General features: G+C 40.7%; 1 protein-coding gene across 1 annotated transcript in view; it reads right to left on the reverse strand.

Moving 5' to 3' along the window:
* cep97 (centrosomal protein 97) overlaps nucleotides 1-16305 on the reverse strand; it is a 47754-nt gene that overhangs the window by 13170 nt on the left and 18279 nt on the right. The window contains exons 3-8 of the mRNA XM_060833658.1: nucleotides 14069-14227; nucleotides 11209-11310; nucleotides 10925-11038; nucleotides 10259-10425; nucleotides 5833-5997; nucleotides 158-291 (exon numbers count right to left, since the gene is read on the reverse strand). Of these exons, the coding sequence (XP_060689641.1) occupies nucleotides 158-291; nucleotides 5833-5997; nucleotides 10259-10425; nucleotides 10925-11038; nucleotides 11209-11310; nucleotides 14069-14227 (841 nt within the window). The remainder of the gene's footprint in view (nucleotides 1-157; nucleotides 292-5832; nucleotides 5998-10258; nucleotides 10426-10924; nucleotides 11039-11208; nucleotides 11311-14068; nucleotides 14228-16305) is intronic.

Here is a 16305-nt window from a genome sequence, read left to right on the forward strand (position 1 = left end):
CACATTAAATTCATCAAATGCTAGAGACACAGGGGTTATAAACTAATTTAAACATAAAATCAAAAACATTGCATCCCAGTGCAAATAAAATGGAAGGGCCACACATTCAAACATACTTCAATCATTTTTCAGCTACTGTAAATTTGTGGATTCTTACCTTTTACATTATGACCATCACAACTTTGAGTTGGGCTGTTGCGTTCACTCTGAAATGACAATTCTCGGGTTGGACTTGATTGTGAAATATGGCTGCTATTCTGGAACTTCTCCAGAAGCTCCATTTGGTGAAGCCTAGCATCAGACCAAGAAAACAAAATAAGCTGCCCAGAATCTTGGGCTTTGCAAAAAGAGGCATTGACTACAAAAGCAGCCAAGTCAAAATGAACTTCTGGAAGTGTCTGGTTAAGCTCCAGCTAGAACATTGCATCCAGTACTAATCAGTGCACATGAGAAAGGATGTGAGGCTTTTTGAGTGGGTGCGTAAGAGATTTACCAGAGTAATTCAGAGGGAGGAATTTTAACTACAAAGTTAGGATGAAAAAACTGGGCTTTTCCTCCATGGAATAAAGGAGGATTTAACAAGATTTGATGGAGGTCTACAAGATCAAAGGAAAAAAATCCTATTAGCTGATAACACACAAGGATTATGGAGTACCAACTTAAGGTCATAGAATTTGTTTTTACAGCCCATTCCATCGTATCCGCACGAGTCATCAAATGTCCAATAATCCTAATCCCATTTTCTAGCACTTGATCCTTGGTGTATATGCTAGTACATTTCAAGTTCTCATCTAAAAAGTTCTTAAGTGTTTTGAGGATTCCTGCTTCTACCACTCTTTCAGGCAAGGAGTTCCAAATACCCACAACCCCTTGATGAAAAATTCTTTCCTCTAAACCTCTTTACATCTCCAGCTCCTTATCTACATACTGTGCCCCATGGTTATTGACCCTTTTAAAGGGGAAAAGTTGCTCCTAATTCCACAATGTATGCCCCTCAGAACTTTCCCCCTTCAGTATTCTTTGCTCTAAGGAAAATAACTCCAGCCTATCTAGTCGCTGTATATAACTGAATTGCCATTGCACAGATAACATCCTAGTGAATCTCTTCTGCATCTCTCTAGTGTAAATATATCCTTCCCATACCGTGGCAACCAGAACAACACACAGAACACCAGCTGAGGCCTGTTAATTTTTTCATACTGGTCTTGGGCAACAGAGTGATTGAAAGAGTATTTTCATAATGCACTGAGTGATTATGATCTAGAACTCACAGTTGACAAGGTGAAAGCAAAGATATTTGATGATTTTAATAGGAAACCGGATTGGCTCATGAGAAAAAGTCTTGTAGCATTAGTGGGATTGAGCAGGGAGTTGAACCGAATGGACTGCTCCATGGAGAGCAGACATGGACTCAATGAGCCAAACAACTTTCACAAGTCCCGCAAATGGTGCAATGTAAAACAAAGTGAATTTATTCCATTCACTGCATTGATTTTATGATCACTGTAATTGCCATTGAAAACACTTGATATCACGTTATATAATTGGACCTTAGTATTCAAATCATTTTCCAGATGCCTTAGTCTTTAGGAAATCTCTGCACCAGACATTTAATTATGGAAGGAAATTTTCAGTGGAACAAATTTTAGAGTAGTTGAAACTAAGCTACTGCTTAATTGCTATTACTTACTCTCAAATTCATAAAATTCCAACTATTTGATTTTAATATACGTATGATGTAGAGCATTATCCTCTTGAAGACTATACTCTCCAACATTGACCTCAAACCTACATATTGAGGTACAAAATTTCCCTTTATTTTATTTCTACAAACTGCAATCCCACAGGTAATAATTGTTAAGGTAATCAATAAATTCAATTAACATTGCTTCCTGAAAATAAAGTGTTCCCCAAAGCACTTGACATGATGGAAACTGAGGTTAACTACCAATAGGATAGGAGTTAGTAGACATCACTGAAGACAGAGACAGGTTTTAAGGATGGAGTTTAAAAGGGACAGAAGGTTTGCAAGACTTTTGACAGAACATTCCAGAATGTGAGGCTAAAGTCCAAGAAAGTTACATTAACCAACTTGAAATAGATGGGATTTTGGCAAACAGCAGATTACCACGTCTGGAGTAGAATTCAGAAGTATGAAGGATCCATAAACAATTGAATGGCCCATTTCATGCAATCATCAGCAAAGGAACAGCAGAGATTAACAACCATGTAGCATAAATGATCTTAAGCAGAATGTTGCCCTCTAAACAGGATTTGCAGCATGTGAACAAGACAGGGAATAATTTCAAGTGGAATCTAAATCAGGAAATATGAACTTGCATACTTAATTCATAGTATGAAAGCTAAATAGAGATATACAGATGGGGTTGATAGAAATATAAAGTAAAAAGAAAGAGTAAATATTTCTAACAACAATTAAACTTTGATGAATGAGGCACAACACCTTAAAAATCAACATTTTTGAACATAGGAGGTATGGTTAATAAGTTTGCAGATTACACCAAAATTGGTGGTGTAGTGGACGGTGAAGGCACTTTCCACAGTTTACAACTGGACCTTAATCAGATAGGCCAAAAAGTGGCAGATGGGAGTTTAATTTAGATAAATGTGAGGTACAGCATTTTGGAAAGGCAGATCAGAGCAGGACTTATACACTTAATGATAAGGACCTGGGGAGTGTTGCTGAACAAAACAATCTTGGAGTGCAGGTTCATAGTTTCTTGAAAGTGGAGTCCCAGGTAGATAAGATTGTGAAGTAGTATGCTTGCCTTTATTGATCAGTGCATTGAGTACAGGAGTTGAGAGGACATTGGTTAGGACATTTTTGTAATATGGAGTGCAAGTTTGGTCTCTCTGCTGTAGGAAGAATGTGTTGAAAGGCTCAGAAAAGATTTTCAAGGATATTACCAGAGTTGGAGGGTTTGAGCTACAGAGAGAGAGGCTGAATAGGATGGGGCTGTTTTCCCTGGAGCATTGGAGGCTGAGGGGTGACCTTATAGAAGTTTATAAAATCATGAGGGGCATGGATATGGTGAACAGACAAGGTCTTTTCCCTAGGGTAAGACAATACAAAACTAGAAGGCATAGGTTTAGGGTGAGAGGGGAAAGATTTATAGAGGATCCAAGGGGCAACTTTTTCACAGAGAGGGTGGCGTGTATATGGAATGAGCTGTCAGAGAAAGTAGTGGAGGTTGGGGGGAACCAATTACAACATTTAAAAGGCATCTGGATGGGTGTATGAACAGGAAGGGTTTAAGAGGGATATTGGTTGAATTCTGGCAATTGGGTCTAGATTAACTTAGGACATCTGGTCGGAATGGACGAGATGGACCGAAGGGTTTGTCTCTATGCTGTACAGCTCTAGGATTCTATTTCAAATACATTGAAAAAACTGCACAAGCTCTCTAACATTTTTGTTAAGGGGCAAGCAGCTTTACTTCACACCTGTATACATATTCTAATGCTACGTAAATTGGTGACGTATTGTGGAACAAATCTCAGTAGCAAGATCAAATCTGATAGCAACTTAAGGATTCCCTGCACGTTTAACCATGTGTGTGAAAACTCAAGAGATTGCTGTCTGAATTAGTCCCTAATAGTGGAGAGTACTACTGTATTCACTTCACCTTTATTCTTAATACAGACTTTGGCCAGCATATTTTGTAATGGGAAACTAATAGAAATTAACATGACAGAAATAACGAGGAGTGAGACTTTGTGAAAAATGAAATATTGGCAGTGACATTTAAATGAGCTGTAAATAATGAAGGGTGGAAATGGGGGAGGCGGGGTCAAGTGGGAACATTGGATTGGCCAAACCTACAAGTGACCAATACAATACTAGGTAAGCATTTCAAGATATTAAGAAAGCTGCAGCAATGGAAACAGATTGTTTTGGAGACAAATAGAAAACAATTTAGGATCAAAAAAAAAAGATTGAGGTTATGTCCACTCAGATTCAGTCTGAATGTACTGCTGGGCAGGTGAATAAAAATCAGGAATTAGAGTTGTAAGTCTGGGTAGTAAGAGATTAATAGAATGAATTGGATTTTGTCCATTTTTGACATGACATTAGACAAACAGATAGACTGTATTGAGGCAATCACCTTAATATTTCACAAAAATATCTGACATTATTGTTCTGAAAGATTAGCATAGATTAAATAGTCATATTCTGTAATGGAATTCTGTGCACACATATCTATCAAGAGCCAAGGGTACATTTTTATATTACTTATATGGAAATGTGCATAAATTATCTTACATTCAGCACTCCCAATGCGTTCCTAAAAATGGCTTGTTGAAAGAAAATATAAGGAACCATGCAATAAACGTGGGTTCACTTTCTCGACTTGTAATTTTTACATTAACAAGCTTATTGGTTGCCTTAAGCCTAACAGGTCCAAAATCCTCTTTCAAATTGCTCATACTAATATTTCATCTCCCACCTGCTGCTATGTTCTCCTGGCTCACTTGTCCCATGCTGCTAGTCTTGTTATGGACTGGGCCAGACCATCAGAACATTCTTAAGCAGGCAGCCTAGACCATAACTTTGCAATTTGTTTTGGCAAGTGTAAAGTGAAAATTACCTGGAGCAAGATAGCTAGGTTGACTACTAGGTTTTAAAAACAGACAAAAATTTATTCACAATGAAACACAAAGAACAGAATAAAGAACCCCTACAGAATTCAATCTGTCCAAACTAGACTCAATTATGCTATTCTGAATATACACAACAGTCCCAATAAGCAAACCTGCTTAAAAAAACAGTAGAAATGGAAAAAATGCTTTCAGGTTTAAGTTAGGAGGGCAGAAGGAGAGAGAGAGAGAGAGAGAGAGAGAGAGAGAGAGAGCCTGTTTCCACACAGCTGAACTCCTAACTAGTTCTGGACTGAACTGCTCAGCAAGAGAATTGACCACTCCCCTTTCATTATATAGGTTACTTTGGCCTGAAGTCCCATCTGGTTACATACAAACAAAAGGCCTCTCAAAATCCTTTTTCATCTCTGTACCTAACTAGTCACCTTGGAGCCAGGAGAGTTTTATCACCCCTTTGAAAAAAAATCAAGGTCACAGTATCCTTGAGAAAGGAACAGCTTTTAGAAAAAAAAGGGACCAGCTTTGTGACACCCTATACCGAACTCCTCACACCCTTCTGCTTATTCATTTCCTCGTTTGTCTCACTCACTCTCCTCCATCTTCTTATGGATTCACACCGTCCCACCTTGCCCCTCTCCAGAACCACTTGCAAACCTACCACCGTACCAATCTACACATTTTTCTCATTACTTTACCTTTCCAAATCCCCTACTCTCCCCTTCCTGCTCACAATCATCTCCCAAGTCCTTACTCACAATGAGGGGCAGGTGGTCGAGAGCAGTAGAGCGAAAAAGCTGTATGCTTAAGAAAACAGGCTTGATCAAGTGTAAATACAAAATAGTTCTTGGCACATGCTCAATACCCATGCTGAATGAAAATGGAGCTCCAATATTTTTGTGCTTTGTGTGATAATGAAACACGCTATTAGAAAGTGCTTTAAATGGAAGATACTGGTACAGGCTCGTGTTTAAATGTAAACATTTGGATATATCTGTATTTGTGTGCATGTATATGCAGACACGCATTATTTCTACATATATAGGTACGTATAACCGCTATTAATATCAGTGTATAAAACATTTGTAAATTCAGTATGCAAATACACTCCTTCCAGTAAAAAGAGAAAATTTTAAAATGGACTGATTATCCATTGTTTGTATATATCTACACAAACCATTTGGCCACTTTTAGATGGTGGGTGCAACTTTTTACCTCTGTTTACTTAGGATTTTTTCAAGTTTAGCATCCTCTGCAGATTGTAGTGCTGGAGTTGACGTGAGAGGACAAACTGATGCCAAATATTGAACCAACTGCACATGCTGACCAGGTCGAAATGATCGGCCTTTCCCTTGACTATAAAGCCACTCTGCTTTGAGACTGAAACAGAACAAGGTAGATTGTATAATGTCATTCAGTATATTTGTGATGTTCCTCACTTCCACTCAAAAAGTCTCTTCAAAAAGTCTCATTACTTCTCAATACAACTGAAGGGCTACTGAAGCTCATCTACCACAAAATACCAGTTACCAAGGTGGCGGTCAAGTCCTTTGTGATATGGTGGCACATTGGTTAGCACTGTTGCTCTCACAGCGCCAGGGACCTGCATTCAATTCCAGCCTTAGGTGACAGTCTGTGTGGAGTTTGCACATTCGTCGGGTTCTGCTTGTATTTTTGCTGGATACTCAGGCTTCCTCCCACAGTCCAAACATGCGCAGATTATGTGGATTGGCCATACTACATCGTATTGCAGTGTTAAGGGATCAGCAGGCTAGGTGAACGAACTGCGGTAAATATGGTGTAACAAGATAAGGTGAGGGGTTGTGACCGGGCAGGATGCTCTTTGGAGGGTTGGTGCAGAATTAATGGGCCAAATGGCATGTATCTGCAACTATAAGGATTAAGACCTAGCGGCTAACTAATATTACTGTCATGGAATTGGAAATCATTTAAGCACACTGAAAATCCTCTAGTGCTTCACAGAGAAAGCAATTTGAGGAATATTGCTTATGTTGTACAAAGAGAAAGTGAGGACAGCAGATACTGGAGATCAGAGCTGAAAATGTGTTGCTGGAAAAGCGCAGCAGGTCAGGCAGCATCAAAGGAGCAGGAGAATCGACGTTTCGGGCATAAGCCCTTCTTCAGGTATGAGGAGGGTGTGCCAATCAAGCTAAGATAAAAGGTAGGGAGGAGGGAGTTGGGGGAGGGGCATTGGGAATGCGATAGGTGGAAGAAGGTTAAGGGGAGGGTGATAGGCCGGAGAGGGGGTGGGCGCGGAGAGGTCGGGAAGAAGACTGCAGGTCAAGGAGGCGGTGCTGAGTCCGAGGGTTGAGATTGAGAAAAGGCTGGGGGGGGGTGGAGGGGAAATGAGGAAGTTGGAGAAATCTGCATTCATCCCTTGTGGTTGAAGGGTTTCTAGGCGGAAGATGAAGCGCTCTTCCTCCAGGCATCATGTTGTCATGGTCTGGCGATGGAGGAGGCCAAGGACCTGCATGTCGTTGGTGGAGTGGGAGGGGTAGTTGAAGTGTTGAGCCACAAGGCGGTTGGGTTGGTTGGTTGCAGTGTCCCAGAGGTGTTCTCTGAAACATTCCGCAAGTAGCCAGCCTGTCTCTCCAATGTATAGGAGGCCACATCGGGTGCAGTGGATGCAGTAAATGATGTGTGTGGAGGTGCAGGTGAATTTGTGACGGATATGGAAGGATCCCTTGTGGCCTTGAAGGGAAGTGAGAGGGGAGGTGTGGGCGCAAGTTTTGCATTTCTTGCGGTTGCAAGGGAAGGTGCTGGGAGTGGAGGTTGGGTTGGTGGGGCATGTGGACCTGACGAGGGAGTCGTGGAGAGAGTGCTCTTTCCAGAACGCTGATAGGGGAGGGGAGGGAAATATATCCTTGGTGGTGGGGTCTGTTTGGAGGTGGCGGAAATGACAAAGGATGATACGATGTGTCTGGAGGTTGGTGGGGTGATAGGTGAGGACTAGTGTGGTTCTGTCCTGGTGGTGATTGGCGGGGCGGGCTTCAAGGGCGGAGCAGCGGGAAGTGGAGGAGATGTGGTGGAGAGCATCATCAACCATGTCTGAGGGGAAATTACGGTCTTTGAAGAAGGAGGCCATCTGGGTTGTTCGGTATTGGAATTGGTCCTCCTGGGAGCAGATGTGGCGGAGGTGAAGGAATTGGGAATATGGGATGGCGTTTTTACAGTAGCCAGGGTGGGAGGAGGTACTCTAGGGAGCTGAGGGAGTCGGTTGGTTTATAGTAAACGTCATTTCCACCAGCTCCAAACAGACCCCGCCATCAAGGATATATTTTCCTCCCCTCCCTTATCAGTGTTCTGTAAAGACCACTCCCTCATTAGGTCCACACCCCTCACCAACCCAACCTCCACTCCCGGCACCTTCCCCTGCAACCGCAAGAAATGCAAAACTTGTGCCCACACCTCCCCCCCTCACTTCCTCCAAGGCCACAAGGGATCCTTCCACATCCGTCACAAATTCACCTGCACCTCCACACACATCATTTACTGCATCCGCTGCACCCGACGTGGCCTCCTATACATTGGGGAGACAGGCCGCCTACTTGCAAAATGTTTCAGAGAACACCTCTGGGACACCCGCACCAATCAACCCAACCACCTCGTGGCTGAACACTTTAACTCCCCCTGCAAGGACATGCAGGTCCTTGGCCTCCTCCATCGCCAGACCATGGCAACACAACGCCTGGAGGAAGAGCGCCTCATCTTCCGCCTAGAAACCCTCCAACCACAAGGGATGAATGCAGATTTCTCCAACTTCATTTCCCTTCCCCCCCACCTTTTCTCAGTCCCAACCCTCGGATTCAGCACCACCTTCCTAACCTGCAATCTTCTTCCCGACCTCTCCGCCCCCACCCCCTCTCCGGCCAATCATCCTCACCTTAACCTCCTTCCACCTATCGCATTCCCTACGCCCCTCCCCCAAGTCCCTCCTCCCTACCTTTTATCTTAGCCTGCTTGGCACACCCTCCTCATTCCTGAAGAAGGGAATATGCCCGAAACTTCGATTCTCCTGCTCCTTTGATGCTACCTGACCTGCTGCACTTTTCCAGCAACACATTTTTCAGCTTATATTGTACATGGCTGCTTAAAAGACATTTTGAAAAACTGTAGCACCAAGATCCACATTGAAAAAGATATTTGAACAATCAATTTCTTCTTCTGAAGAGCATTTCACTTACTAAGTAGTACCCTGTGTTATAGCATCATACAGAGCAGACAATAAAAATTGCATCATGTAAAGAATATATTCATTTGGGAGAATGTTGATAATAAGGACTTGACAGTTCACAAAGGCAGCTCACTCACTTTTTCTTAGGGCAACTAGAAATGGGCAATAAGTTATTGCCTTTTCAATGAAACCCATGGTGTGAGAATGAAATATTTCCTGGTCTCTTTTTGCAGGATAGATAAAAATTTAGGAAGCTGATATTTACAATTTATCTTCCCCTGTTTGGCTGTAAAATTCAGGAGAAAGTGGGGACTGCAGATGCTGGAGATCAGAGCCGAAGAATCGACATTTCGGAGTATAAGCCCTTCATCAGGAACGAGCCACAAACCTTCATCATTTGGCAACATCGTAAACTGGGATCTAATTCAATGCTGTGCAGGAAGCTGCATGAAATAACCAGACATCTGCTTTAATTTTTGTTGTTGCAACGAAGTAGAGTATACTAACTGACCTAGTTGGGTTCCTTTGAGTCCATTTCTTATGGCAGGACAGTGGAAACAGATAATGTAAAGAAGTTGCATGACATAACAGTGTCTGGAAACTGAGTGTCCAGGACCTCCATGGGTGCAAGAAATGAGTGCAGTCCTCAAGTCTGTTGTTTCAATAAGGAATAGAAGGGTAATAATCGAATAATAACGAGATATTGGACTGACATGAAGCTTACTTCCAGCATTTTCTGCTTTTTCATCCAATGTGAAAACAGCATGCCAAGACGAAAAATGCACATTAAGCGCATCTGTGTAGGACAGTGCATTTGTAAGTAAACACATTATCTCTTTTGGGACTTCAATCAAATCTAGATTGAAGATGTTTTACCATTGCATTGGTAAATAAAAGTTTGACAAGTCTCAATTCAGTTTTAACCAATTGAGAATTTATAGCATCTACCTATTCTTAATACGTATAGCATTAATCATTTCTCAAATTCAACTTATAGTAGCATCAGTAGGGGTTCTTTGACGTTAAAGCCTAATATCAAACTTGTATGTTGCAGCTAATCATTTAATATCTACAACTTTACAGGTTAGCTCTGCCCATTAACTTATAAAGTGCAATGATTTAATACATTACTTACTTACAGAAGACATTATAAAGTACATGCCTAATTCCCTGATTCATCTGGTTGGCAATTCCTCGTTCCGTTCCTGATTAGACTAGCAGGTCATATGACTCCGCCCTCAGGGATTGTCCTTGAGGAGACCAACTACTACAGTAACAAACCTAAAATACTTGTTACAAAAACTAGCAGAAAAAGTAACCTATTTCATAAGCACAACATTACCGTGTAATAGATATTCAGTGAACAAGGTTTGGTTTTGAGCTGAACGTCTTAGGTCTTATAAATTTCACATATAATTCTTCAACAGAAACTACATTTTCATTTACCTCTCTTTCTGTGAGATTACATAACCATCTAGAATCCGCAGGGTTAAACACCAACTGACTATATATGGTCTATAGTCAAATCCAGGGAGGGAGGGGGTAGCCATTACACAAGGATTGCTCATAATTGACAGCTGTTCCAACTCATGAAGGAATCCAAGATAAGAAACCTAATAGAAAACATCTGTCGTCATTTAAGCATTGGTAAGGAAGAAGCTTTATTACGACATGACGTTCTGTTAGCAACGAAAAACATTTGATTTGGAATGAAAATATTTTTAGTGAGTTTTGAGAAGATTTGTAGCTCAGGTTGAGGTTCTGGATGTAAATTTGCTCACTGAGCTGGAAGGTTTATTTTCGGATGTTTCATCACCATACTAGGTAACATCATCGGTGAGCCTCCAGTGAAGCACTGGTGTTAGTGAGCCACTTTCTTTCTAGAACACCAATGCTTCAACATAGGCTCACTGATTATGTTACCTAATGTGGTGATAAAACATCTGAAGATGAACCTTCCAGCTCAGTAAGCAAACTTACATCCATGTAAATATAGAATACAACTAAAAATAGATTGGTACTAATACTTGACATTACTGTTACAAATTTATTTAGCAACCTGAATGATATACGTTTTGCATTATTACTTCTAAGAAATTAAATGCGGTGTACCTCATTTAGATCTCTAATCTCATTCTCAGCTAGAGAGAGGATGTTCAAGTCTGGTGGCAGATGGCTAGAAGCAGACCGGAGTGTGGTGATAGTATTTCCATGCAATAGCAGTATCTGTTAAAGAAATATATATATATTTTCCAGATATATTCTTCAAAATAGCTCCATACATATTGTTTGAAAAAAAATGTGATTTACTGTTATGGGGAAGAGTAAAGTTTTCCACCTTGTCCTGAAAAAGCAATTATTTCAAATTAGGATCGACTATTGTTTGCATATCTTACCCGCAGAGACAAGAGTTTTGATAGGTCACCTATCAGGGAAATATTGTTGTCTGACAAATCTAAATGTCGAAGTGCCAAGCAGTTATTGACTGGTTCCATCATCTGTAAAAATCAAAACAACATGCCAGATTACAAAGGAAATTGTAAATCATCCCAATAGTCTCTGGAACACTGATTAAATAAACTATATTTTTGGAACATGGAAACCCACTTTCAGTAAAATCTTACTCATGAAGCAGAATATCAAACCATTTTTCCAAGGGCTCCTAGATGGCATACTCAGTCAAATGCTCTCTTGACATTGAACTCTCTTCATTTTAGCTCCTTGTCTATGTTTAGACCAAGGCTGTACTGAGATCAGGAGCTGTGTGGCCCTGACAGAACCCAAACTGAGCATTAGTGAGCAGGTGCTTTTATACAAGCGCTACCTGATGACCCCTTCCATCACTTGACTGATAAGGGAGAGTAGACCAACAGGGCAGTAATTGACCAGGTTGGATCTATCCTGCATTTTGCCAAAGTCATACATGGATGATTTTCCACATTTGACAGGTAGATATCAGTGCTAGAGTACAGTTCTGCTGCTGTTGATTGCCCACAGTGCCTCATGGATGCCAAGTCTTGAGCTGCTAGATTGGTTCAAAATCTGTCCCATTCAACACAGTGATAGTGCTACACGACACGATGGAAGTTATTTTCAATGTGAAGGCAGGTCTTCATCTCCACAAGGACAATGCGGTGGTCACTTTTACCTATGCTTCTGCAGCCAGCAGATTAGTAAGGATGAGTTCAAGTTTTTTTTCCTCATTGGTTCCTTAACCACCAGCCACAGACCCAGTCTAGCAGTTATATCCTTTTGGACCTGACCAGCTGTTGCCAAGTCACTCTTGGTGGTGGACATTAAAATCCCCCATCCAGAGTACATTTTGCTCCCTTGCCACTTTCAGTGCTTCCTCCAAGTGTTGTTCAATATGGAGGAGTACTGATTCATCAGCCAAAGGAGAACGATATGTGGTAACCAGTAAGAAGTTTCCTTGCCCATGTTTAACCTGAAGCCATGAGACTTCATGGGATCCGAAATCGATGTCAAGGATTCCCAGGCCAACTCCCTCCTGACTGCTTACCACTGTGCTGGGTCTGTCCTGCCAGTGGGACAGAACTTATCCAGAGATGGTAATGGTGATGTCTGAGGTTGGATAGTTGACAAGAAATGTCTCTGAAATATTCATTGTATCAGGAAGAGACCACTTGATCACTGCACTGAAAAAACATTGAAGGTTGCTGACTTGCCATGATCAAACAGTTATCAACTACACCATATTTAAAGCAATTTAACGAAGCTGCAGAGTTTTGCAACTGAAGTCATATGTTAATAAAGTGATGAAAGGTTCACTGTACCATTTCCTTCAAAGCCTTGGAAATATCCTGGGTAAGAACAAATGGTGCAAAGCTTAGTAAAGTCAAGATTTTAGAGTCACATTATTTAGGGAACAAAGTCACCAGTGGAACAGCAAATCCAAACTGACAGTCATGGATTAGGCTGGAATTTACAATGTAATAACACCATAATCTCACAACATTAAAATGAAATGATGCTTAAGCAATCAAGCAGTAGTTCAAAGGTAGAAAGGATCATCTTTATGAAGAAATAGGATAAGAAGTAACAATTTTTGTTGATGAAGGTGAAACGAACTGCAAGTAAAAGATTGAAGAGGGAGCATATGACAGATGCGTGGTCAAAAGACTATTTATCCCCTTGAACCTGTTCCTTTATACAATGAGAACATGACTGAATATGCGACCGAACTCTATATATTTGCCGCCATGTCCATGAATTCCTTTGCCCTACAAAAAATCATCAAATTTCAAATCAACCAATCAAGCTTCAATTACTTTTTGTGAAAGAAAGCCCCCTTTGTGCTGGTCTTTTCTAATTTGAATCCAGAGGTCTGGCTCTTTAGTTTATGCTCCTTTGGTCTGGATTCCAAGAGCAGAGGAAATAGTCCTTTCTACAGCTCTATTTGTATCCTTTATTACATTAAAATTTGATCAAACCAACACTTAACATTCTAAATTACAGGGACTACAACCCTTGATGTCTGATGTCATTCAATTAAGCCAATATTCCACTTCCTCCAAGGCTAATAGTCCTCAGGTGTGGCACTAAGAACTGCTCATATTTTTGCAGAACTGATCTAGCTTTGTACAGCGAAAGCATGTGTCCACTCCTCGATAAAGAGAGTAGTATTCCATTAGCTTTTCGCTTTGTTTCCTGGACTTGTTCTTGACTGTTTAATGATATGCATAATAATCGATATCTATGCCTTTTTGGATCTCTATTGCTCTTCGTTTTTCAACATTTACAAAGTACATTGTTCATTGTTTTGGCTTCAAAATGGATATCCTCACATTTGCCACTAAAATTCATTTTCCACAATTTTGTCAATTTATTTAATCTATCAATATATATAATATTACACTTCCATCTATGCTGCTTACAATGCCATTTTGCTTTCAGCCAACAACAAAATACAATGTGTGGTTTCTCTGTTCAATCATCCAATCATTAATGAATATACAGTGAATAATTGAGGCTCCAACACAGATTCTTGCAGTACACCACCAGTCACCTTCTGCCAATTAGAAGCAATGGCTACTGCACACAGCTGTTATTACTTGTGTTTGATATAACTGTATAGAGTTTGAGATAAAGAAGGAGAAAAAATCATAAATGATGCAAATTAACTTCATTTTGGTATTTATTTGACATTAAAAAATCCTCAAGTTATGATACTGCAAAACAAAACCATTTTATGTTGGGTAGAGGTAATTCAAATTTAATTAAATAAACATACAATACCTTAATGTTGTTTCCAGCTAGGTTCAGCCACTCCAGATGAACCAAGTCCTTCAGGCTTTCCACATTTCCAATACTGTTGTTAGGCAAGTTTAAGACTCGCAAATTGATCAGCTTTGCTACACCTGTCATCCGGACTAGGCGATTGTTGGCTACAGACAACTGCAATAAAATAAAACTTTTTTGTTTTACACATGTACAGTATAGAGAGAGTGTACCAGGTATATTCATGCACAATGAACATTCCTTTCCAACAAAATGAATATGTTCAGGCCATGCCTTTTAAAATTACCCAAAGGCTTTAGGAACTTATTGTTGATTGCGGCTTTCTCCACAGCAATATGTCAGCCAAAGTAGGCTTCCCAACCAATCTTTTTCCCCATTGTATAAATTGTTTGGATAATTTGAAATGCAGCAAGTTTGCATTTGTTTGGATGAATGCAAGGTGAAAGGTTTTAGCAATACGTCCCTCTTTTAGTAATTTTCAAGCTCTGTACAAGCAAGGGACTATTTTATTTATACAAACCAAAAGAAAATCAGAAACAAAAACAGAAGATACTGGAAAAGCTCAGTTGGTCTGGCTGCATCTGTGAAGAGAAGTCAGAGTTAGTCTTTTGGGTCAGGTGACCCTTCCTCAGAAATGAGGAAGGGTGACCGGATGCAAAAGCGTTAACTCTGATTTCTCATCACTGATGCTGCCAGCCCTGCTAAGCCTTTCCAGCTTCAACTATTATACCAAAATTCAGCAGGAGCTGGGGAATGTAGACTGGGAGCAGCTGTTTGAAGCTAAATCCACATTCGATATCTCGGAGGCTTTTAAAGAGAGATTGATTAGAGTTCAGGAGAGATATGGTCCTGCGAAAATGAGGGATTGAAATGGTAAGGTTAGGGAACCATGGATGACAGATGAAATTGAGAGACAAGAGAAGAGGAGAAAGAATGCATACATAAGGTCTAGGATACTAAAGACAGAAAGCTTTGGAAGAATATTGGAATGTAGGACCAATCTGAAACGAGGAATTAAGAGGGCTAAAAGGGGTCAAGAGATATCTTTAGCAAACAGGATTGAAGAAAATCCCAAAGCCTTTTTTTCATATATAAGGAGCAAGACAATAACTAGAGAGGGGGTTGGCAAAGGAGAAAGTTATGTGTGGATTCAGAGAAAATGGGTGAAATTCTTAACAAGTAATTTGCATTGGTATTCACTGAGGAGAGGGACATGACAGATGTTGAGGTTAAGGATAGATCTTTACGTACTCTAGGTCAAGTCAGCATAAGGAGGGAGGATGTTTTGGGTATTCTAAAAGGCATTGAGGTAGACAAGTCCGTATGGGATGTACCCAGGTTACTGAGGGAAGCAAGAGAGGAAATAGCTGGGATTTTAACAGATATTTTTGCAGCAGCCGTGAACACGGGTGATGTCCTGGAGGACTGGAGAATTGCTAATGTTGTTCCCTTGTTTAAGAAGGACAGCAGGGATACTCCAGGTATTTATGGACCGGTGAGCCTGATGTCAGTGGTAAAGAAGCTGCTGGAGAAGATACTGAGGGATAGGATCTATTCCCATTTGGAAGAAAATGGGCTTATCAGTAATGGGCAGCATGGTTTTGTGCAGGGAAGGTCATGTCTTACAAACCTGATAGAATTCTTTGAGGTGGTGACAAACTTGATTGATGAGGGAAGGGCTGTAGATGTCATATACATGGACTTTAGTAAGGCATTTGTTAGGTTCCCCATAGTAGGCTGATGGAGAAGGTGAAGTCGCATGGGGTCCAGGGTGTCCTAGCTAGACAGATAGAGAACTGGCTGGGCAACAGGAGACAGAGAGTAGTAGTGGAAGGGAGTTTCTCAAAACGGAGACCTGTGACTGGTGGTGTTCTACAGGGATCCGTGCTGGGACCACTGTTGTTTGTGATATATATAAATGATTTGAAGGAAGGTATCAGTTGCCTGATTAGCAAGTTTTCAGATGACACCAAGATTGGTGGAGTAACAGATAGTGAAGCGGACTGTCAAAGAATACAGCAGAATATCGATAGATGGGAGAGATGGGCAGTGGAATGGCAGATGGAATTCAATCTGGGATAAATGCAAGCTGATGCATTTTGGAAGATCCAATTCAAGAGCAAACTATACAATAAATGGAAAAGTTCTAGGAAAATTGACATACAGAGACATCTGGATGTTCAGGTCCATTGTTCCCTGAAGGTGACAACATAGGTCAGTAAAGTGGTCAAGAA

Source organism: Hemiscyllium ocellatum, chromosome 12, assembly GCF_020745735.1.
Source record: "Hemiscyllium ocellatum isolate sHemOce1 chromosome 12, sHemOce1.pat.X.cur, whole genome shotgun sequence".
Taxonomy (NCBI): domain Eukaryota; kingdom Metazoa; phylum Chordata; class Chondrichthyes; order Orectolobiformes; family Hemiscylliidae; genus Hemiscyllium; species Hemiscyllium ocellatum.